General features: G+C 33.8%; 1 protein-coding gene across 1 annotated transcript in view; it reads left to right on the top strand.

Moving 5' to 3' along the window:
• The window catches only part of ASCC3 (activating signal cointegrator 1 complex subunit 3), a 344503-nt gene that overhangs the window by 47065 nt on the left and 271647 nt on the right, over nt 1-25791 (top strand). Inside the window, exons 5-8 of the mRNA XM_059177004.1 lie at nt 14781-14901; nt 16328-16532; nt 17458-17599; nt 18174-18299. Of these exons, the coding sequence (XP_059032987.1) occupies nt 14781-14901; nt 16328-16532; nt 17458-17599; nt 18174-18299 (594 nt within the window). The remainder of the gene's footprint in view (nt 1-14780; nt 14902-16327; nt 16533-17457; nt 17600-18173; nt 18300-25791) is intronic.

The raw sequence follows: 25791 nt of genomic DNA on the forward strand, positions 1-25791 counted from the left end.
TATGCTATCAACAATAATCATGGTAACATTTGGAATACTCTAAAAATATAAGGTGACCTTAAGGACATTTTATTGTATTTGAAAAATAAGAGATCCCAATGAATATCCAAGAGATGTATATTTCATAACCTGATGACTTGTGCTCATAGAAAATGAATTCATATTGATCTTTTTATTACTTACTCATTTTCTTCACAAGGATTTATGAAGCCTCTTTTTATATATAAGGCATTTTATCAGGTAGTTTTTGTTTAAACTACAAGTAGGATAATTCAGCTTTGCAAGTATTAAAAATAGGGTTATAATTCTTTTTTTTCTTGAATCATATATCATCTTTTAAAAAAAAATTAATGGACTTTTTAGAGACGAGTTTTAAGTTTACAGAAAAATTGAGCAAAAAGAATAGAACATCTCAGTATATACCTCTTTTGTTTCATAAATCATCTTAAGTCAAGCAGCTGCTCTGTTGATCTCTTTGATAGTATTATTTTAAGTCTTTGCGTCCTTGTTCCATATTACCTTCTTCTGGAGTGACCTCAGGTTCCACTGTTGATTTTGTTAATTATCATTTTTTAGGATAAGATTTCTTCACATGTGGGGCTTCTGGGTGGTTCAGTGGATTAAGCCTCTGCTTTGAGCTCAGGTCACGATCTCCAGATCCTGGGATGGAACCATGCATTGGGCTTCCTGCTCAGTGGGGAGACTGCTTCCCCTTCTCTCTTTGTTTCTCCCTCTGTCCCTCTCCACTGCTCATTTTCTCTGTCTCCAATAAAATCTTAAAACAAAAAAAATGATTTGTTCATATGTTTTGGAATTTTAATACTTATGCAGAATTTGTAACTTCTCCCCGCTGCATCTCCCCTATGCGCTGTATTAGATTCTTGTAGTAGTTGTGGCCCCAAGTGTCATTTTTATAGTAGTTCTTTCATCACTTTTCATGAACAGCACAGCCCAATTCCCTTGACTTAGCTTCAGCTAAGCCTTGTTTCCATGTGGCATGGGACATTTCTCATCTAGGTGAGAGGCTCCCCGGGAGCCAGACCTTCAGACCATGCTGTCCAGAACTGGAGCCCAGCTTGTCTCTTCATGTCTACACAGTGCTTTGCCTTTTTTCCTCAGTGTTTGGTCCAGGGAGATATTTTTGTTGTTTTTAAGTTTGAAATGTGTCCTTTAGGTTTTCTCTTTCTATTCAACCAGAAGAGATACTTTAAAGCATGAATTTTGTGTCACCGTTTCTTTTTCATCTTAATTGCTAATAGTTGTCTTTTTTCAGAAGGCAGTCTTCTTCCTATCTTAAGCATAAAGGGGAAGGGATTATTTTCAAAATAATTTTAAGAAGTTTAATAGTAAAATCTCTTTTAGTGTTTGTATTTTTTTAAAAGGAGAAATGACTTGTTATTCTTATAGGATCATCATTTTTTTTATTGTGGCAAACTAAGGGTTTAGCTATTTGTGAATATCGTAAAAACTGAAAATAGTAGAGTAGGGACGCCTGGGTGGCTCAGTGGGTTAAAGCCTCTGCCTTCGGCTCAGGTCATGATCTCAGGGTCCTGGGATCGACCCCCGCATCGGGCTCTCTGCTCAGCAGGAGCCTGCTTCCTCCTCTCTCTCTCTGCCTGCTTCTCTGCCTACTTGTGATCTCTCTCTGTCAAATAAATAAACAAAATCTTTAAAAAAAAGAAAAGAAAATAGTAGAGTAACTAAATTCAGCATATAGAAGGTACATACCAATTGTATTGTCTTAATCAGTGATATAAACACCTATTCAACTGTTCTTTCTTTTTTTTTTTTTTTAAAGATTTTGTTTATTTATTTGACAGAGAGAGATCACAAGTAGGCAGAGAGGCAGGCAGAGAGAGAGAGAGGAGGAAACAGGCTCCCTGCTGAGCAGAGAGCCCGATGCGGGACTCGATCCCAGGACCCTGAGATCATGACCTGAGCCGAAGGCAGCGGCTTAACCCACTGAGCCACCCAGGCGCCCCTCAACTGTTATTTCTATTTAGAGTTAACATTTAAATCTCAAATTTGCTCAAGGTAATAGAAAATTAATCATGATAGTTATGTTGATTTAATAAGAATAACAACTATATATAAATATTTTGATGATTCTGGAAAAAAAAAAAAAAGCCAAAACCAGGAACTTGTTGCTTATAATATTATCAAGCCTTATTTATATTTGCTTTATTTTGGTATTTTTTAGCTGTCTCCAGTTTTATATGAGTACTTTGTTGTACTCATGTAACAGGTCAATAGCTTTGTTGTTTATGCATTTTATATATCAGTTGTTAACTAGGAAAATGTGATGTGTGATATGCTGTCCTTAGGGATTGAACTTCTGTGTAGAGAATTTAGTGCCTTGCAAATCCCCCAAATAGAAAAGACCCCTAATAAATGCTATGCTTTTTATTGTCTGTACCAATAAGGAAAGAGGCTAAACATTGCTTGCATATTACGAGTCTGTATGAAATATAATAAATAATTCTCATGCAAATATTAACTGTGTATATGAGCAATCACATGTATTGCTTTCTACAAAAAAATGTTCTTTTTTTTGATACACAAAGAAATAAACTTACTTGAAGAGTAATATCTCACCCGCTTGCTCCATTTTATAAATCTGGCTATTTAGATGCTCAAACACATTTTTAATTTCTGTGTATAAGCTGCTATTCTTTTTCTTAACTAGTTAAGAGTACTATGTCTCTTCTGCTTAGGAAGACTATAATGGACACCCTGTACTTATTGCCTTTCCTTCCTTCTCAGCTAGTTGTAGTTATATGTTAGAGTAAGGAATTTGCTTATGAATCTATATGAGTAAGTTGTGAAAACATTTATTGCTGCCATGAAATAGTAATAATTAAAACATACTATAATAATTTTTCAGTGGTAAGATTTTTTAGAAAATAGTGTATGTCATCCTGATTCCCATGTGGTCAAATTGTGTTTGATTTTTAAAAGATTTTTATCTGAAAAATACAATTTGGTAGAAGAAATAATTTGTCTTATCACTGGTTGTCATATTCTTAGTTATCAGCTAATTTGACACTTGATAAGAGATTTTATTTGTATATTTTCTGGTGTTCATTCCAAATATGGTAAATAAACCTATTTTATTTATTAGTTAAGTGAGTGATGCTTTGTGTCTTTGGCAGACAAAAAGTGAAAAAAATTGATAAATCAGAATCTGGTTTTTGTTATTTAAAAATAAGATAAAGATAAAAATAAGATATTTGTATTATTTAAAAATCACTTCTTTGATTAAGTATTATATGTTTGTTATGGAAAATTTGAAAAGATAAAAATAATGAAAAATGAAAAGGGTACAAATTAATGAAATAAAAAAATGAAGATATAATTACCAAAATGTGGAAAGGAATGGATGAATAAACTGGGTTATAACCATGTAATGGGAAATTATTTAGTGATAAAAGGAAATGAGCCATCAAGCTGTGAAAAAAATGTGGAACAAAATGAATAATGCCAAGTGAAAGATGTCATTCTGAAAAGGCTACATATTATATGATTGTAACTGTGTGACATGCTGGAAAAAGTGAAACTCTGAATATAGTCCGAAGATCAGTAGTTGCCAGGGGTTGGGAAGAGGGGAAGAGATGAAGTGAGGAAGCCTTGGGCAGTGAATTTATCATGTATAATACTATTAATGGTAAAAACATTCATCATAGTCATTATGCATTTGTCAAAACCTGTAGAATATGCAACACACAAAAAATAAACTAATGTAAAACTGTGCACTTAAATAAAATCTAATTTGGTAGTCATTATGGTACAACTAGACAGATAAATTATGCTATGCAAATATATGCTATCTAGCTCTCAGCAGACCATTTTACAGTAGAATCAAAATATCTTCCAGGCCACTGATTGCATATTCTGTTTTGAAATGAAATATTCTGTTTGTTCTCCAACATAATACCCACTAGCCACTTGTGTTTGTTGATCTCTTGTAGTGTGGCTAGTATGACAGAAAAATTATATTTTAAATTTATAATTATTTAGAGTATAAATACGTCATGTGCCTAGTGGCTACAATATTAGGGAAGTATTAAAATTAAATAAGATGGAAAAATGTCAGTAGTTAATATAGTTCGGTGGAATTAATAGGTTGTTGAAAAACTTTACCCTAAATACTGGTTCAGTGACAATTTGGGGTCAGTTCTTTCTTTTTTTTAAATTCTTTTCTTATTCTCTATTATTTTTATTTTTTGCCCTGTCCTCATTACTTTATTTTTTTAAAGATTTTATTTATTTACTTGTCAGAGAGACAGAGCACAAACAAGGGGAGTGGCAGGCAGAGGGAGAAGCAGACTCCCCGCTGAGCAAGGAGCCCCACTGGAGATTCAATCCCAGGACCCTGGGATCATGACCTGAGCTTAAGGCAGACACCTAACTGACAGAGCCACCCAGCTGTCCCGGTCCTCAGTATTTTTAATCAATCATTTGCATACAGGTACAGTTATTGAACTTGGATTCAGGACAGATTCAACATTGATAGTGTTTACTGATAAAACAGATACCTAACTCTGGATTTAGAAAGCTCTCAAAAGACTAAAAAGAAGAAACAGGAAGAATTTGAACCTTATAAGCAATCTATTTGAATTCTGGGCTTACGAACTGTAAAAAATACAGGATATAGGAATCTTGGACTATTAGGAATTCATGTGGAAAAAACCTAAAACTAAATGTTTTTACTTGGCTGCACATTCAGTTTGAACCAACAGTGTGATGTTGTTATCGACTTAGGCTATGCTCAGAAAAGTTTAACATCTAATTCAAGATACTGGTGTACTCTCTTGTGATCTGCCCTGATCAAATTATATTTGAAATATATGATCAGTTTTGGTTTATGATGTCTTTTTTAAAAACGGCTCAGGAAAAGGTGTATTTGTAAAGTACCTTGGGTGAAGAATGATCTAGAAATCAAGTTATATGACTAATAGTAAGGAAATGATTAATGTTTACCTGGGAGGGAAAGTGCTTTGTGTGAAATGTGACTAATACTTTACTTGACTTTATCTTCAGGTATTTGAAGGGCTGTCTGGTAGAAGTGTTACTAAGATCACTCTCTGTAACCTAGAGAGCAGAGATGAAAGTTGTAGTGAGGGTGATGGGGCTCAATATAAAGAAAGATTTATTTATTTATTTATTTAGATTTTTTTGGGGCAATTAGTGGCATGAATTATCTTAGCTAGCAGAGGCATGAATTACCATATAAAATAGTTTGCTGCTGGCAGATCTATGCTAGATGTTCATCAGCCAGGAAAAAAAATTATCAATAGCAGCAGTATTTATTGAGCATTTAGTGCCAGACACTGTGCTAGTTTCTTTTAACAGATAAGAAAGCTGAGGCTAAGGGAGTTTATGAAAGTTGCCCATTGTCCTATAGCTACAAATTGGCAGACTGATAATTAAAGTTAGTTCTTTCTGACTCTAAGCCCATGCTCTCAACCGTCCTCTTATTCTGTCTTCCCATGGCAGTAATTATTGCTTTTATGAGAGCTTTGTTTAGCTGTCCTCTAAGGTACCTTCCAAATTGAGGGTAGAGGACTACATTGTAGTTTTTTGAAAAAGTTTATGTGAAAGGTGACAATGAGGAAGAGTTATCTGATTCGAGTATATAGCTGCTTGAAATGCAGACATACTGGTGGATGACAGGAAGACTAAGGAAACTATGATCTAACCAATGATTAGTTGAAACATTGTTTCAAACTTAGAGTTGCTACTTACAGAGCACCAGGTTATGTTGTATTTAATTTCACCATTGAACAGAGAATAATTTAACAGCAGAAATTAGAATATGTGTATGGCGCCTGGGTGGCTAAGTTGGTTAAGCATCTGCCTTCAGCTCAGGTCATGATCTCCAGGTCCTGGGATGGAGCCCCATGTTGGGCTCCCAGCTCAACAGGGAGTCTGCTTCTGCTTCTCTCTCTGCCTCTCCCCCTGCTTGTGCTCTGTCTTCCCCTCTCTCAAATGAATAAATAAAATCTTTAAAAAAAATAATTTATGTAAGCACATATTACTATCATAAGCGTACTTTGCTGAAAAAAATGCTAGAAGTAAACACGTACTTTTGTTACTATTTTTTGTGTTCATTTTATTTCCTAATGGTAGTGGATTATTAGATACTTTTGTAGTGTTTTCTTTTAATTTCTTTTGTGATTGTTTTTAAGTGATAAATGCATGAGTGTTGTATATAATTAGCAAAGATTCACTAAATATTTCTTCTGATAGAAGACATTTGAATATATGCTTTATATGTAAAGTACTTAATACCTTACCTGGGATATGATTAGTATACAGGTGTTAGGTATTGTTATCATTATTATTGTATTACAAATTATTTTGTGTACTTTACTCCCTTGTTTGATTATGATTTGTCTATTTTAATACTAAACACCTAAAGTTAATTGCTTATTATGTGCAAGGCCTTGTGTCAAATACATTTACATATATTATTTTGTTCCCATCACAGCCCTTTGAATCCTTGCACTATTATTCCTGCTATACTAATGAGAAAATGGGAGGCTTGGAAGGATGTCAAAGGCCCTCAAGCTCCTAAGCATTTGGCTTTTAAAGATTTGAGCCCTGGCTAACTTTCTCCTCTGCTAAACTGCTATGTTATACTAGCATTCATAAATTTGGTAAACTCTTGAATCAAGTTGAATGACAAGGGATAATATGAAGAAATGATAGGTTTGCTGACTTACAATGAACTTAGACAAAAAATTTTTTTGAAAATATGAGTGGCGATGGTATCCGTGGATTGTATGTATTTTGTATTTTTTAAATTCTTTAAAACACCTGCAATTTTCAGAAACACCATTCATTTAATAACATTTTCAGAAAAAGTATCATATTAAATATAGATAGTAGTTATAAGACATGGCTAGATTAGAAAACTGTTGCATTGAGATAAACTTCGTAACAGAATATTTGAAAAAATTGGTCTCCCAAACTTTTTTGATCATACTTTCTAATAACCACTTCAATAATGCATTGCTGATGGAAATGTAGTTCTTTAATTTTAAATTATAAACATATACTGTTAATGCCTTATGTTCATCATAAAACATACATAGCAATGGAAAATTAAAAAGGAGGATGCTGTTTTAAAAACAGTACTTAACTTTATTAATGGTACTAAAATTCTTTCTAGTCAGAGCAACATGATTGAGTATGTGTCCATATTTTTAATCATAGTTTAGCATTTGTGATGTTTTGGGATTCTGGTTCTTTGTTCATGTCAATTTAGTACTTCATCTTTGAACAATGGAGAATCATTGGAGAGTTTTGTTGGCAAGTAGTGGAGGGGAGATGGCTTGTATTTACCAGACCTACATTTCATATGATTTATTGTTGTTGCTATGTGGAGAATGGATTGGAGTGTTTTGGATAGATGTGCAGAAACCTTTTAGGAAGTCATTTGAGTGATACAGGCGGTAAATATTTGGGAACTTAAAATAGACAAGCAGAAAGACTTGACATCTGTTTAGTAGTTGAGATCAGAGATCAAGGGCCATATGCTCTACCAAATGAGCCCAACTGGGAGCCCCACTAAGTGAGATACTACTATTAATACACTAAAATTTTTCTAGCCTTCATTGCATTTTTATTCATATTGACCTTGCAAGTAAACAACCCCCATCCTTTCAGGAATTTTCTTAGGAATTTATTTGTGGGTCCAAGTTTCCCCATTTTGTGGAAATTTGCATAAGGTTTTTTTTTTTTTTTTAACCTACTTGTGGGGTTTTATATTTGTCTCTATTACTTCTCCTTAGGATTGGCCAGATATATCAGACTATTTAGAAAATTTAAAATCTTGATTTTACCATGCAACTAATTAATACTTTAACAAATTTGAGTTAATATGTCTTCTAGTTTATATATCATTGATAAAATTTTGAAAAGAACAGAGCCATGGGCACTCCTTGAAGAACAGCCTTAGTAGCTTAACTCAGTATTGAGATTAATCCCGTAATGTACCTAACCATATTGTCATCCAAAAGGATACCTTGCTCGCATTAAGATATTGTGCCTATGGTGCTTCACTACATCATTTTTCAGAATGCCTGGTGACTATCTGATACATAGATGGGTTGGTCTCTCTTCTGAAAGAGATGTTTTGTAACTCCTGATAGACTTAGTTTTGACTTTTGATGAACTCTTTAATATTGACTAGTTGGAAACAGAATGGAACAAGGGGTGCCTGGGTGGCTCAGTGAGGTAAGCATCTGCCTTTGGCTCAGTTCATGATTGCAGGGTCCTGGGATGGAGCCCCATGTCCCATGTCTGGCTCCCTGCTCAACAGCGAGCTGCTTGTCCATCTCCCTCCTCCTCTCTCTCTCTCTCCCCCTCTCTCCTCCTCTTGCTCTGTCTCAAATAAATAAAATCTTAAAAAAAATAAAAACAGAACTGACAAACCTTTTATAAATGTTGAAACTTTACTTGCTTTAAAGCCTGAGTTAGTGATTAAATACTTTAATTGTTCATTTTTTGACTAACCTGAGAAACAGAGTTTGAATAGGACATTAACATGACCAAAGTTGTGTTTTACTTGGAAATAATGTGTTTTTTTTTTTCTCTAAATCTTTGAGTTAACTGATAATCCATGATATCTGCCATATTTATTCTGTGGTTTCATAAACACTCAGCATATCTCTGCATACACCAGTTTGAGAACAGATTTATAGTTCTAATTTAGGTTCATTTTCTCTCTCTCTCACCATTTTCATAGGATTTATAGCATAATTTTCCATGGTATATTATTCAGAGGTTTACTGTATTTTGCTTTTGTGATAATGTGATATTTGTGACTCACTTGATACTGTGTTGGGAATACAGCATCCATTATAGCATTGTTCCAATTGGAATAAAAATGATATAATTAAGAATATGGGATAAAGTCGGGATTACCTTTCCTGAGAGATTCACAAACTACATTTGTCTGTTAGAAGTGTTATAAGAAACAAGGACAGAATGCTGTTTTAAAGTTAGTCTGTACATGTTTTGAAATTTTTTTTTTACATCTTAGGAATATAGACTATTGGTTCATTATTTTGAGACTTTACACTCATTATTTCAATTTAATGAACTATTTCAATTTAATAATTTAATTTAATGATAAAGGATTTATAATAACTAAGAATTCTAAGAACCTTTGTCTTTTGACAGTACCTTAATAATAATATATTGATCATAATAATGGCTTTAACAACCTCTATCAGGGAAAGGATGTTACCTGTCTATTCCTCATGTGTCTGCTTTAAATCTCATATCTTTAATTTATAGCCAGGATAGTGAAATTTATCTTTTTCTCTCTCTTCCTCCTCCTGCCGTTTTTCTTTCTTTCTTTCTTAACTTTGTAGTTGATGTCTGTTTCTCTACCCACAGCTAACTTTTCCCTTTTTGTTTTTCAACTTGATAGCTTCTGGAACTTGTGACAGTGCAGAGAGCAGTGATCCAGACAGCTGTATCTTTACAAATAGTCACACTCATTGCCAAATTAGTTTGTAGTGCAAATCTTGAATGAGAACTGCACCTGCTCTCAATGTGGATGAAAATGGCAAATGTTAGGGAAAGCGTGATTTGGGGATTACTTTAAAACTGATGACAGCTGATCGCAGAATTCTTCTGGGGATTCTTCATCTCAGAAGTCATAGAAGTCCTACTATTCAGAGCAAAACAGCCTTCTTGTCTCTTTTCCTAGGTCTTAGGTGAGTTATTTTTAAGAAATAATGGGCTAAAAAAAGAAAGGAGGAAAGAGAAAGAAATGGCTCTTTGAGCTGCGATCTTTCTCCTGAGGTGTTACATTAAAAGTTGTATTCCAGATATACTGATGTTTTCCTTAGTTACGTTGGACTAAAACTTTGTGAATCTCTAATTTACCATGTGTGAACACTGTATTTAGATTAAGTAAACTTGAGGAAGTCAAGAATATGTATAAGGGTAACTCTACCATCATAAATTATTTTCTTATAAAAGAAATGGTCTCAATTTAAGAATTAACACATTCTTTGAGAGTAGATAGAATGTGAAAGACTTTTCATGCTGTATGTAGAGAACATTTCTTGCTGCAATTTGTTTGTATTATGGGGATATCATTTTTTTTAATTTGCTGGTTTTAAAATACCACGCTTAACCTTAAGCACAGGGCTTATTACATTGAACTAATAGCAATTCAAAACATTTACTTAAAATTTTTACGGAGAAACTTGTATCCAGTCTGTATCTTTCAACCATAAGTAATTTTTTTGTTACTTTTGGTATTTTCGTTTAAGCCATTTTGGTAAACCGAAAGCTTCATTGATACATAAATCACATTTCATTCCTTTCAAGTGTATAAATCACTGGTTTTTAGTATATCCGTAGATACGTGTAATCATCACCACAGTTGTTTTAGAGCATTTCCTTTACCTCAAAAAGAAATCCTAAACGTTTAACTTCTCTCCTTCTGTTCCCTCCTTGACTCCCTTCCCAGGCCTAAACAACTACAGATCCACTGTCTTTAGAGTTTCTCTATTCCTGGACACTTCTTATAAATGGAATCTTATTATATGTCGTCTTTTGTGACTTCTTTCACTCATCAAAATGTGTTTAAGGTTTATATTCTGCTACATTCCTTTTTATTCCTTTTATGGCTTAGTAATATCTGTTGTATGTACATACCATATTTTGTTTATCCATCCTTTAATTGATGGAAATTTGGGTGGTTTCTACCTCCTGGCTATGTGAATATCCATATTTATTATATATAAGTCTTTGGACACATGGCTATAAATTCTTTGGGGTATATTCCTAGGAATGGAATTGCTGGGGTCACATTATAATTCTGTGTTTAACTCACTGAGGAAACAGAAAACTGTTTTCCACAGTGGCTGCACAATTTTGTATTTCCACAAATAATGTGTAAGAGTTCCAGGTTTCTCCACATTCTTGCCAAGATTGTTATTTTCCATTTTTTTTAAAATGGCTTTTCCAGTGGTTCTTACGGTTTTGATTTGTGTTTCCCTGATAAATAATAATGTTGAGTATCTTTTCACCCACTTATTGGCCATTTATATATTTTCCTAGGGTAAATTCAGATATTCCAATCAGTTTTTAATTGATATATTTTAATTGGTGATAAGAGTTCTTTCTGTATTCTGGGTGTAGACAGTGATTGTACCAGTCTCTTGCCAGATATGTTATTTTCAAATATTTTCTCCCATTCTGCATTTTCCCCCTATGTTCTTGATATTGTCCCTTGAGGCAGTTTTTTATTTTGCTAAAATCCAAATTATCTATATTTTCTTCTGTTGCTCATCTTTTTGGTGACTTATTTAAGAATCCTTTGCTAAATCTGAGGCCATGAAGATCTTTTCTGTTTTCTTCTAAGAATTTTATAATATTTAGCTCTTACATTTAGATCACTGATCCGTTTTGCATTAATTTTTGTTTGTGGTATAAGTGTCTAACTTCACATTATTGCATATGACTAGCTAGTTGTCCCAGCATCATTTATTGAAAAGTCTGATCTTTTCTTACTGAATGGTTTTGTCATGCTTTTAGAAAACTTATTAGTTTGAATAGTATTTGAGTGGAGTCTTTAGTATTTTCAATATAGACGATCTCTTATGAGAAATAGTTTTTTATTTTTTCCTTTTTGATCTGTGTCTTTTATTACTTTTTCTTGCCTAATTGCCCTCCAATGCAATATTCAATAGAAGTTACAAATACAGCCTTTCTTGTTCTGTTTCTGTTCTTACTATTTCACCATTAAGTATGATGTTAACTAAAGATTTTTCATAGATGCCTTTACCAGGTGGTAGAAATACCTGTCTAATCCTAGTTTTTTGAGTGCTTCTATCATGAAAGGCTGTTGGGTTTTGTCAAATGCTTTTTCTGTTGTGCTGATCATGTGGTTTTTGTTTTTTATTTGTTGGTCTAATACATCAATTGATTTTCTTATGTTGAACCAACCTTTTATTCCTGACATAAATCTCACTTTGTCATGTATGTAATTCCTTTTATATATTGCTGGACATGGTTTACTAATACTTTGTTGAGGATTTTTATGTCTCTCTTCCTAAGAGATTGGTCTCTAGTTTTGATGTGTGTATCTGGTTTCAGGGTCAACGTAGACCTGGGAAATGTTCTCTCTTTTGTTTTCTGGATAAGTTTGTGAGGAATTGTCATGAAATCTTTTGAATGAACTTACCACTGTAGTCCTTTGGCCCTTCACTTTTCTTTGTGGGTAGTTTTGATTACTGGTTTAGTATTTCACTTGTTATAGGTCTGTTCAGATTGTCTGCTATTTGGTAGTTGGTGTCTTTCTAGGAATTTATTTTTATCTAGTTTACCAGTGCGTGGGTTTATTATTGTTATTTATTTATTCGTTTAGTGATTAGCTGGATTATTTTAGTACGTACAATTCCTCTCATCCTTACCCCACAGTATTTAGATTCTAATATATTCTTCAAGGAGGCACACTTTTGGGTATATCCACAAGACACTCTGGAATCAAAGTAGTTTTGGCAGGAGCCTCTGCTTTTCTTACCCTGAGGACACTCAACTGTTAAATTTACCAGTTACCAGATAATTGCTCTGTTGTTTGTAGAAATGTCCTGGGGCATAAATTGCTCCATAAACTAATCCAGCAAATTTGGGACCCCTTTAAAGAGTAATTCCAGAGATGCTGAGCTGTTGTTGGTATTTATTCTCACCCAAAAGGACTCCTCCCACTTGTCGCTCTTTAATTCTCTTTTGTAACCCAGTGTTGAATTTGTGAATCTCTAGTTATAGTTGACCACAGTCTGTGCTGTTTTTGAGATGGCCCTAAGGCTTCAACTTCCTGCCACGTTGCAAATGAGGACACACCTTTGGAAGAAATTGGGACCCTTTTTTTTTAATTGCCTAAAATCTTTGATGCAAACTCTGAAGCTAGGAGTGGGGACAATGGAAAGCTTATCTCTTGAGTGACCCCAGCTTTAGGAGCTAAGTACTTGATGGAAGGAGGGTAGTCAGTAACCTAAGTTCTTGGCTTGCCTCTTCTGATATGGAATTAGTGCCTTATGAGCCAGGGTGAGAGTGATTGGTTTCTGTGATGTTTAGCCCAAAAGTCAAAGTGTTCCAGGACTGGGGACTGTGGCCTTGTATGTAGATAATGTCTGCAAAATGAGCAGCAAAAATAAAATATTTATTAAATATTAAACATTTCATATATACTTATCATAAATTCCTACTTTATGATTTGTGTGGAGTCTCTGAGAACAGTTAGAATTTGACTAATGTAAAATCTTCACATGTAAAATTATATAAAACGTTTCTGGACAGGAAGAAAATATATTATCTAACCACATCTGAAGAAGTCTAAAAGCTTTCTGGAGCAGTTATTTCATACAATCATGTGATTAAAAGTCTTTCTAAATCACTAGTTCTCTGATTCTGAAATTAGCTTAATCTCTGACAATTACTCTGCATAAGATACACATGGAAACTTTTATAAAAAGTTAAAGTGATGTGCCCAAATTTCGACACCCCCCAAAGACGACCACCAGAGTCCAGAGTCAAAGCTAAACAGCAAGGGTTGTTTATTATGAGTTCGAACCCGGACCTCCGCGCACTCGTTGCTGGTAACGCTAAGAGGTCCCGAGCTCAGGATCACAATACTTTTTATACACTATTTTTGGGGAGGCAGGGACTTAGCATACATGACAATATCTTGTAACAAATCGCCGCATACCGCGGGAAAATCAAAAAGGAACTCTATAATAGAATTCTACAGAGCGGGAAAAGTTCTGGGAATGGATTATTGGTTAGGGCAAAGGGCTCTTCAAACAAAGGGTCATTCTTCAAACTGCTGAGTTGGCACCGCTAGAGTATGTGTCACCTCAGGATTAATGGGGGTCTTCCTGTCAAGCCGCGGGGCACCAGATGGTTGTTATCTTTCGGCCCAGAGCCGGATGGGGGTCCGGGAGCAGTCATTCTGTTACGTCCAATTCCAGGTTGGGGTTTCTCTGGCGTCAGATGGCTGTTATCTCTTGGCCCAGAGCCGGGGGAGGGGTCCGGGGGCAGCCATTCTGTCAGGTTCAATTCTGGGAGGGGGATGTATGGTTACAGAGTGTCTATAGAAAGTCTGCTGGTATTTTTCCATCTCCTCATGGGTTAGCAAGTGAAGGTACAGAAGCAGAAATAGCGGTAATGGTTATAATTTTAGGCATCTCAAAAGCACTTATGTAACTGCGTTTTAGATTTCAGATTTATTAAGCATTAAAAATTATTAATTAAGCATTAAAATATAAATTTAATAAAAATAAAATTAATTATTAAGCATTAAAAATTTGCAAGTCATGAATCATTAAAACATTTTAATGGTTCTTTAACTCTGTAATGATAGCTGTTATTTATAGTAAGTTGTAAGAAAAATGGTACTCTGGACTCTATTTGTGAAAGCCAGAACAATATAGTAAAAAGCAAATTAATTTTGGAATTTCCTTAGGTTATACCAAGAAAAGCTAAGTGTAAGAATTTGTTATTCTGTGATTTAGTTTTATATATAAAACAATTATTTTGAAAAGTTTAATCATGCGCTTTAGCAATTGCAAATTGATTTTATAAAACTGAAAAATACATAACAATATGAAGAGTTATTTTTCTTTCCTGAGTTACTGTTTTTTAAAAAATACTTTTTGGGTACTTCTTTCTCTGTTATTTGGGCACAAGTTTTAATAATTTGAAAATGGTGAGTTTGAGGTAATAGTTATTTTGATTCTTTTTCTTTTAAGCTGTTTGAACTGCTGGGACCTGATGGACTTGAACTTATTGAGAAACTCCTTCAGAACAGAATTACAATTGTGGATAGATTTCTTAATTCTTCAAATGATCATAAGTTGCAGGCTCTTCAAGGTAAGAAAGTATTCAGTGGTAATTCTAATTTAATGGAAACATTTCACTGGTTAGCAAATCTTTTAAAAATAATTACGCTTTTAATATTATTTGGTCTATTATATGACTTAGTGATACCGCTTTTTAAGATAGATTTTAAATCTGGCAGATTATGCAACAAATATTAATGCCTTAAATAGGGCCTATTACAGTGGAGATTCTCTTTATGTTTAGGTATGGCATTTTTTCTTGCTGAAGATTTGAGCAGACAATTTTTTTTAAAAGCAAATACATACAGTATTTACTCTGCGCTAAGTAGTGTTTTAATTTCTTCCTAACTTTTTTACCTTGAAAACTTTCAAACCTGTAGTAAATGTGTAAAATTAATATAGTGAATACTTGTATACCCTTCGTCTGGATTTGCTAGTCATTAACATTTTGCTTTCTTTCTCTCTCTTTCTCTTTCTTTCATTATTATTCTCTTTACATATGCACTCACACACATATACATAAACAAATACCTACTGTTAAAGTTTTTACTGAACAGTAGCCTGACTGAGGCTTAGATGAATTAGAAAACTAACTTTCCCATCTTGATGCTTCACATAATTCTTTCCTTGTTCTGTGTTGCATCTTAGAGTTTGATAAGATAACTTGCACTGTGCTCCATCAGAGTATGGACCAAATCTCAGTCGGTCTTCATTGTCTTCCTAGCTTAGTTAGCAACAGTGCCTGGAACTAGTAGGTCTTCAATACAATAAATATGTATTGGTTTGGACTACTTTGAGCAACACTTTGAGCAGTTCCTTTAGTGCTGCATTGAGCCAAGATATACTACTTGGAAAGATTTAATTAAGCATAGAAGGTAGTCTGTTGGAAGAAAAAATTTCCTTAATATTGAGTTGACCAGACCACATGTTTAAAGTGGAACTTGTGAACATTTAGCTTTCATTGACCTGATTCTTAGTGGTTCTGGCCATCTTCCCATTTTTTTAAAACTCGGTTTCCATGAAAAGGTGGATCATGCTCTTTATTTGCCTTGGTCATCTTATAAATATATCCTGAGCTAATGTTAATATGTTTTATTATTATGTTAACAGTAAGTGCTAATTAGTATTGATAATTATTTATTGAAATTTTGTAAACAAATAATTTCAGAATTATAAAACTTAATTTTTAAGTTCCTGATGTTGTATCTAAGAATTTGTAACACTAAACTATGTAATCTGTATAAGAAAATATCTGGTGACTTTTCTTAAGCCACTGTATTTAATGTCGCTTAGATTTTATATTTTTAAAAACCTCTCCTTAAAACATACAATTGAATATGGCAGTTTAAAAAAAATGAATTAAAGCATTGTGCAGTCTTACATTTTGGCAAAGGGAAAAATGGTTTTCATAAAGGTTCAATTTATAAAACATGGTATTTCTTAAATGTGCTTTGTAGACAATTGCAAAAAAATTTTAGGAGAAAATGCTAAACCTAATTATGGATGTCAAGTTACTATTCAGTCTGAACAAGAAAAACAATTAATGAAACAGTATCGCCGTGAAGAAAAAAGAATTGCCAGACGAGAAAGAAAGGCTGGGGAAGATGGAGAAGTTGCTGAAGGACTTTTGTGCTTTGATCCTAAGGAATTGCGGATACAAAGGTAATAAAAACCAGAAGCTGAAAAATACTTCTGTTGTAATTGCTACCATTAGGTATCATCATTTTTTAGTTTAAACATTTTAGATGATTCTTACTTCTAGTGTTGTTTTCTTACAAGAACAGAATTTTGATATATGAAAACCTAATTTTCTGGGATAAAAAAGCTGTGATCTTAATTAGAATATTCTTGGTTGCATCTATGTAGGTGAGAGGTTTGGATTACAGAGGTAAGCTATTTTTAGGTGCTGTGCACACACCACTAGTAAAATTTGTGAAGCCTACAAAGATTTATCTTGAGACTTTTGGGTTTTTTTTTTTTTTTTCCTAGCTTAATAAAAATACTTTTCCTCATGTTATTTAGAATTAGGAAAGAGGAAAAAGAAATGAAGGCATTATGGTACTTATTCTTTTAAATATTGAATCATTTTTTTTTTAAGATTTTATTTATTTATTTGACAGAGAGAGAGATCACAAAGAGGCAGAGAGGCAGTGAGAGAGAGAGAGGAGGAAGCGGGCTCCCTGCTGAGCAGAGAGCCGGATGCGGGCCTCAATCCCAGGACCCTGGGACTATGACCTGAGCCAAAGGCAGAGGCTTTAACCCACTGAGCCACCCAAGTGCCCTTGAATCCTATTTTTAAGGAATTTATACCTTGTTACACATCCTTGGATTATGGCAAACAGAATTATAAATAAGGGACATTAAATTAAACTTATCAGATGATATTATCTAAAAAAGTACCTAAAAAAATATGTTAACTCCTATGTAGTTAACATGGAAAATTTCAGGATTGCTAATATCTTTCTTTGTATAATTTAGTTTCTTCTACTTCATAATGGAAGGCTACCTGAAATAGTTATCATCGTGAGTATTTTAACATATGCAAGATAAAAATTTCAGATTTACCCTATTATTTTTGTATTTACAGAGAGCAAGCACTTCTGAATGCTAGAAGTGTTCCAATTCTGAGCAGGCAAAGAGACACGGATGTTGAAAAAATACGTTATCCCCATGTTTATGATTCCCAGGCTGAAGCCATGAGAACATCAGCATTCATTGCTGGTGCAAAGGTATGTTATTGGTATATGACCACTTTGAGATAATATGTCTATTCTGAGGAAATAATACATAGATTTTCCCTATTTCTTTTGTGACGTTTGTACTTGTTGATATACTATGCTAACTTTTAAAATAGTGGGGAAAGTGAGATAATACAGTGTATGTAAAGTTCTTGACACATAGTAGGTATTCAAAACATATTTGTTCTTTTCCCTTCAGTTATTTATGGAACTTGTATTTTTGAGTTTTAGTGGTTGCATTACTTTTTGGTCTTTACACTATACATTGCACATTTTTCCTAGCCACACATCTGTCTTCAAGAGACCATCTAATAAATATATACTTAAAATTCTTCAGCATAATAGGTGATTTATATGAGAGATCTGATATATGAATAATTTGTGTCAATGTGGGTTTTTTTGTTTTTGTTTTGTTTAGACTTGTTTTTCTTTAAATTTGTTGTATTTATTTACCAGTGCTACGTCTAAAGCCAGTAGTGTTCTCTCTCTCTCTGTAATTAAAGAATCTTTATCAGAAGATTCTTTAATTGATTTTTTAATTGATTTTTATTCTTTATGTTTATAGATGATTTTACCAGAAGGAATCCAAAGAGAGAATAACAAGATGTATGAAGAAGTAAAGATTCCCTATAGTGAACCAATGCCAGTTGGCTTTGAGGAAAAACCAGTTTATATCCAAGACTTAGATGAGGTGAGGTGATCATTTTATATATTTATTTATTTTAAAGATTTATTTATTTTTAGGGAGAGAAAGCAAGAGAGAGCATGCACATGAGTGGGGGTGGGTAGAGGGAAAGAACTAAAAGCAGGCTCCCTGCTGAACGTGGTGCCTGAGGTGGGGCTCAATTTCAGGACCCTGAGATCATGACCTCAGCCAAAATCAACAGTTGTACACTTAACCGATTGAGCCATCCAGGTGCCCCAAGATGATCATTTAAAAAGTTGATATTTTTATGCTTGGTATGTTTTATGAATAGATTTGTAATAAAAATTACACATACACACACACACACACACACATACGCACACATAATTTTTTTAAAGATTTTATTTATGTAATTAAAAGAGTGAGAGAGTGAGAGTGAGAGAGGATAAGCAGGCAGAGAGCTAGGCAGAGGAAGAGGGAGAAGCAGGCTTCTCACTGAGCAGGGAACCCCATGTGGGACTCTATCCCTGGACCCCGGGACATGCATGACCTGAGTCGAAGGCTGATGCTTAACAGACTGAGCCACTCTGGTGCCCCTAGAAAAGTTATTTTTTAAAAGTCAGTAGTTGGCTGATGTACTAGAGAGGATATATGCAGTTGTTTACTAAAGAGGTACAGGAGGGGAGTTTAAATTTTCTGGGTCTTTTTTTAAAGAATTTATTTATTTATTAGAGTGAGAGAGAGAGGAGTGGGAGCAGGGGAGGAGCAGAGGGAGATGGACAAGCTGACTCCATACTAAGCATGGGGCTGGACTAGGAGCTTGATCCCACAACCCTGAGATCATGACTGAGACGAAACCAAGAGTTGGACACTCAACGGACTAAGCCACTAGGGGTTCCAGGGGAGTCTAAGTTTTAAAAACTTATTCCTTCACACATTGAACTTATCTTTGTGTATATATTTCTATAATTTCATGTTTGTTTTGGTTCTTTCAACTAATATTTGGTTTAACCTACATAGGCTGGCTTAAACCATTTAAAAGGATTCCTTTGTTGATGTACCAGATGGTCAGCATATAAAACAACAGAATACGATTTGAAGAGGGGATCAAATTCTAAATTGTTTTATTTATCTCAACTTTTAAATTTTGAATAATTTCAAACCTATGGAAAAGTTGCATGAATAGTATTATCCATATATCCTTTGTCTCCTCCGTGTGTCATTTGTTAAAATTTTGCCATATTTGCTTTATCTCAAAATAAAATATTTCTTAGTTACTTTTACATTTATTTAAATTGACTGTTCAGCTTGTGATTTATTATTTTCCTGTTTTTTTGGAGTTTTAGTAAATTAGTTTTAGGAAGGGATTATTTATAATTTTGACTAATGTTTAAATTGTGAGGATTTGAGAAAGTTTAATTTATAAAGCTGTGTAGAAAAATAATCTTTCCCTTCAATAAACTTACCAAGCAGTGCCAATCCAGAATATACTGAAGACTCTATACTCAACAGTACTGTGGTAAACTTGTACAGTCCCTTGAAAGAGTATACAGAAACATAAATTACATTGAATTTTGCACTCTGATGGTTTTAGAGAACATCAGTATATTGAGGAGAGTGCTAGTTTGATTTGAGTATTTAAAGTTACTTGGATGACTTCTAGTAATAGGGCATTTACAATTAACTAAATTGTAATGCAGACTAATGATTAACTTTGAAATCAGGTTTTCTTGGGATCTGATTTATTGGATTCTTTGTAAATTAAAATAAAAACTGTTCAGATGATTGTTTCATATGTATTTGGAAACATCTTAATTAGGGTATATATTTGTCAGAATTTACTTTTGCATATTATTTGCTTAGTCAATTCCTTGAAATGTAATTGAGGTCAAATTGAAGTTCTTGGTGATCTACATTTAAGGAAGTCAGAATTCATGATTTTGGAGTGTGCAGGGGTTGGGAAGAATTAGGAAAAGAATTGCTATATTGAATCAAACTTCTTAAGTCTATAATCAGAGCAAATATGGAGTATGTAGGAAGGCACATCATCTTATCCCTTTTTATAAGAAGACAGTTACCCCCCTCATAGATTTTATTTTTATCAATTCCTAAATACTCACCTATACCAAATGCATCCATATGTACATAAAATATGCCCTTTATTTGAAGAAATATGTTAAAGATGTAAGATAGCTGTAGCATATTTAGGTAGACAGTGAGAGTAATAATGCAGAGTATTTCATAAAGACAGTGTAGATAATGAGTAAGAACCTCTGGTCAGTATCTCATCAGCCTTAGACTTCACACAGTTTCAATGAAATGTACATCATTTAATGGTTGTCAAACAATTTCAGTCAAATCAGTTGATTATAAAGACTTAAAATATTTAATCCAGCACGTTATTTTGGCACTTGTCGGCCACCAAGGTTGTTTATTTTCTGTGTACTACAGGATCTAGTCATCTGGATATTAAACTCACAGAAAAGTCAAAGAAATACATAAGCATGTACTAAATTGAAAAAAAAAATTCTTGGAGTATACACATTACTTAACATTAGCCTTTTCTTCATGATTCCAGTGTTCCATCTGTGTCTTCCTCTCCATCTGCCCCTCCCCTCTGCTCATTGTTTCTCTCTCCCTCTCTGTGTCTCTCTCTCTCAAATAATCAATAAATAAATCTTAAAAAAAAATTAGGTTAACCTTTCTGTCACCAAAATGAAGTTCCTCTATGTATATTATATATATATACATATATATATAATATATCATAAGTAATCATTTAGAAATATCAATAATGAAGTTAAGCAAAAAGAGCAGCATAAAGCAGCATAAAGAGTAACCACAGCCAACCAAAATGAACTCCATTTTACACATATATGGGCATGGGTATTTTGTTTTATAAAATGATATTATATCATACATATTATTTTTTGTGTATTTATATAAATATCTACATACATCTTTCCATGTCAACAAACATATCTGTAGCATCATTTCTAACCACCATACTGTATTCCATTTTATACCTCTATTACTTATAAACCAATTTCTTATTATTTCAGTTTTGTTTTTTATAATAAGTTTATATATTAGACTAAAGTTGTAATTTTATTTTAGTCAGTTTCATCCTATGCATCAGAATTACCTGTGGATCTTTTTCAAAATCCAAGTGCCTTCTCCCCTATTAAATTATAATGTCTTGGGATGGGCCCAGATACTTATATTTTAAAGATGATTTTTGGAGCACTCTAATTGATTCTGAAATACAGCAAGGGCTAAAAATCTATAAGAGTAAATAATTTTATACATAATTCTTTTTAAACTTTACCAATCATTTTAAGCATTATCATCATTAAGAATTATTTTGTTTAGTGTATTTAATATTAATATTTTTCATATGAAAACAATATTAACACTCATAATGAATGGATCAGTCTTCTTATTTTTCTTTCATATTTATCTCTAAATAAATAACTTTATTCATATTAACTTAGATTATGGAAGTAAGAGTTTTCCTTAAATGGGTTAATGCCATCTATAACCTTAATGTCTGTTTGCCATGTAACCTAATATTTTTCTGAGTACCATGGAGTAGGATGTGGACATCAGTGGGAATCGTGATACGGACCATCATAGTTTAACTTTTCATCTGTTGAAGGTATCAGTGTTGCTTATAGTTTTTTGCTCTTACAAATTGTATAATTCTTCTTAGGCCGCCATAACCACAATCTTGGTGGTTAAACAGCAGACATTTATTTTTCCACAGTTCTGGTGGCTAGAAATCCCAGATCAAGGTCCTGACAGATTTACTTTCTGGTGAGGACTCTCTTCCTGGTTTAGACACAGGCACTTTCTCGCTGTGCCCCGCACCCTCCCATGGCCTCACATGGGCTTTTCTTTGTGTGGTATCTCTTCTCTTCTTGTAAGAACAGGAGCTCTATTGGATTAGGACCTCACTCACATGACCTTATTTAACCTTGTTACTTCTCTAAAATCTCTGTTTCCAAACACTGTCACATTGGGAGTTAGGTCTTTAATTTATGAACTTTGGGGGAACTTAATTTTATCCATAATATGGATAAAGCTGCACTACTTGTTGGTCTACAGGGTTTTGTGTGAATATAAGGTTTCTTTTCTTTGGAGTAAATACCTGAGCTTGCAATTATTGGGTCATATTGTAGCTGCATGTTTAGTTTTTTAAAAAACTGCCACACTGTTTTCTAGAGTAACATTTTATATTCCCACGAGCAATCCAGTATAACTCAATTTCTCCACCTACTTGCCAGCATTTGATTATCACTATTTTTTTTTCTTTTTACTTAGCCATTTTAATTTATATTTTTATATTTTATTTATATTTTTATTTTAACCTTTCTAACTGAATGTAGAGATTTCCCATTGTGTTATTAATTTGCACTTTCATAAGCAACAATAATATTGGAGAATAATGCATTCAAATGCAATGTGTCATTGTAAGTACATAATTAAACCATTTGATGTCCTGTCATTTTAGATAATGATCCCACCAGATGTCATTAACATGAATAGTAATTTAAACCTTGGGAAAAAATATAGGTGTTAACAGAATGTTTGTTTAGTGGATGCTTTTGTTGGCTTAGATCTATTTTATACAACATAGGATCTTTATGGATTACAAAAAGTACTCCAGATGATATCTTTCTCTTTTCACTGAGTGCATAATTGCATGCCATTCCTAACGGTCCTATGGAACCATAGATAAAACCCTATTCCGACTGAATGTCACCTCAGAGTTGAAGGTTGACAGTAGAGCTGCTGGAGTAGTTCAGGACAGAAATGCTAAGTACCTAAATTAAGAAAGTGGCAGCCTATAAGAAAAATGGGTTAAAAAAGAATAATTTAGGTACGAGTGTATATCATTTCTGATAACTGCTTAAATGGGAGGGGATGAAGCAGAGAGAAGACTCTAGAATGACATCTCAGTTTTTCTTTGAATCTAGAACGATGTCTAGGTCATCTTGAGTGAACAATAGTGTCATTTACCAAGGTGAGGAACAGAAGAAAAAGGAAAGGTTTGTACCTGTTCAGTCCAGGAGGCAGAAAACCACTTCGGTTAAGAACGAGCCTCCGATTCCAGACTGGCCTACTTTGACTTGGATCCTCCACTTTCTAGCTGTGAGAGTTGGGGCAGGTTACTGTCCTCTGTGGGATCCAGTGTTTCATTTGTAAAGTTGGAATAATAGTACCTTCCTCATAGTTTAATTGTGAGGATTAAATTTATTAATATATATATAAAAACTTTGAATACTATTAAGGATTTATACATTTTAGCTAAAATGTTAGCTTAAAATGAAAAATGTAATGATGAAAACACTGTGATGTCAAGAGTGAAGATAAAACAAAAAGACTTATTGTTACTTTGGAAATAATATTTAGTTAAATAAATTACTCCTGTATTTATTCATGCTATTTGGCTATTCTTTCATTCCAAACACATGTGGGAGTAGTATCGGATACTATCCTACAAGATCAGGAAGAACTAAACTTATAGTCACTCTATTAAGACATCTAGAGTACTTTCTAATTATTTGATAGAAACTAAAAAAAGTCATTATAATTACTGACATCTGTGGTTATTCAAGAGAGACATTTTGAAAAAAGTGAGATAGAGTAAATATAAAAAGTACTACTTTTCCTGTTTTACTTTGTTTTCTAAACCTGATGTGGGGATCCTAAAGCCAAAGAGTTTATTGACACAGTTGGATTTGATCAAAATTATAAAGACAAGAAAAATAAAGAAGCATTCAGGAAAAACACTTCACAGTGTGGATCTTTTTCATGAGACCAATTTGAATGGGTGAAATGTTGCTACAACCTGGACATGCCCCCAAATAAAAAGCCTTTTCTGAAGTGTCCCACAAGGCTGGTTATTACACTGTCAAGCATATCATCGGTTTCATCAGAACCATGGCCTTGCATCACTCAATGCCTTTTTAAGAGGCGGTAACAGGAAATAATAACAAAATATAAAGTTGAAAGTTGCATAGTGAGTTCATGATATTGTTTACACTGATAGGGATCTTAGTAAAGATTTCACAAATTTCATGGAGATTGAAATGGTGTAGCACAAATTAAATTTCTAACCATTTTATAAAATTCTGTTTCCCTTGATAAATGCTTTGCTTCACCTGGAGATTGGAGCCATGAGAATCTTGATTCTTATAGACTTGTTTGCTATATTTGATGCTAATCCCATCAAAACAAACAAATGAACAAACATGTAGACTACTTCTACATCCTTATAATTCCTACAATTATTTTTATTCTTTTTGCTTTAACAGTCTTTTTAAGACATTATGATATCTAGGGGCACCTGGATGGAGCAGTCGGTTAAGCATGGAATGGTTTCAGCCCAGGTTGTGATCTGAGGGCTTGAGATCAAGCCCCATGTTGGGCTCTGTGCTCAGCACGGAGGCAGCTTGACAGTCTCTCCCTCTTTCCCTCTGTCCCTCCTGCTCATGTGCACTCTTTCTCTCTATCTCAAGTAAATCTTAAAAAAAAAACTTAAGATACCTAATAAAGACGAACAAAATTTCTATACTTGTGTACCTATCAGGTTACCCCTTTATGCCTTGTGTAGATCCAGATTTTTATTTGGTATTTGTTTCTTATAGTGCAGGTTTGTTGATCAATTCTTCCAGCTTGGTATGTCTGGAAAAAGCCTTCATTTTGTCTTTGTTCTTAACAGATATTTCATTTGATATAGAATTCCAGGCTGACAGTTTTGTTTGTTTGTTTTTGCCAGTCCCTATAGATATAGCTGTATTTTATTGCTTTCATTGTTTCTACTAATAATGAGCATGCTTTTATTATGCTATTATTCTTAATCTTCCTTTCTGGGTAATATGCTTTTTTTCTGGTTGATTTTTAAGATTTCTCCTTGTCATTGGTTTTAGGCAATTTGATTATGATGTGACTTTATATTAGCTTTCTGTCATTGTACAAGAAATTACCAAAAATTTAGTTACTTAGAACATCCATTTATTATCTCCAAATTCTGGAAGTCTGATTTGGGTGGGCTTAACTGGGATCCTCTGTTCACTGTTTCGTAACAGCAAAACTATTGCTTTAGCCAGGCTGATCTCTTATCTGGAAGTTCTGGGGAAGGATTCGCTTAACAAGCGCATTCAGGTTGTTGGCCAAATCCACATCCTTAGAGTTGTGGAGCTGAGGTTCCTGATTCTTTGCTGTCTACTGTTCTTAGCTCCTCAACACTACCCACATTCTTTGGCATATGGCCCACTCCATCTTCATAGCCAACAAAGCAGTGTCAAATTTCCTGTGTGTTCTAAATCTCTCACCTCTTCTAATGGTGAAGAAAACTCTGACTTTAAAAGATTCTTGGGATTAGGTTAGAGTCACTCAGATAATCTTCCTTTCTAAAGGTCAGCTGTTGCATGTAGCATAACAGAATCACAGAAGTAACATCCGTTATATTCATAGTTCTGAGGTTTATGCAGGAAGTTAAGTACACTGTGGAGTGTGGCAGGGATTGAAG

This window comes from Mustela lutreola, chromosome 6 (assembly GCF_030435805.1).
Source record: "Mustela lutreola isolate mMusLut2 chromosome 6, mMusLut2.pri, whole genome shotgun sequence".
Taxonomy (NCBI): Eukaryota; Metazoa; Chordata; class Mammalia; order Carnivora; family Mustelidae; genus Mustela; species Mustela lutreola.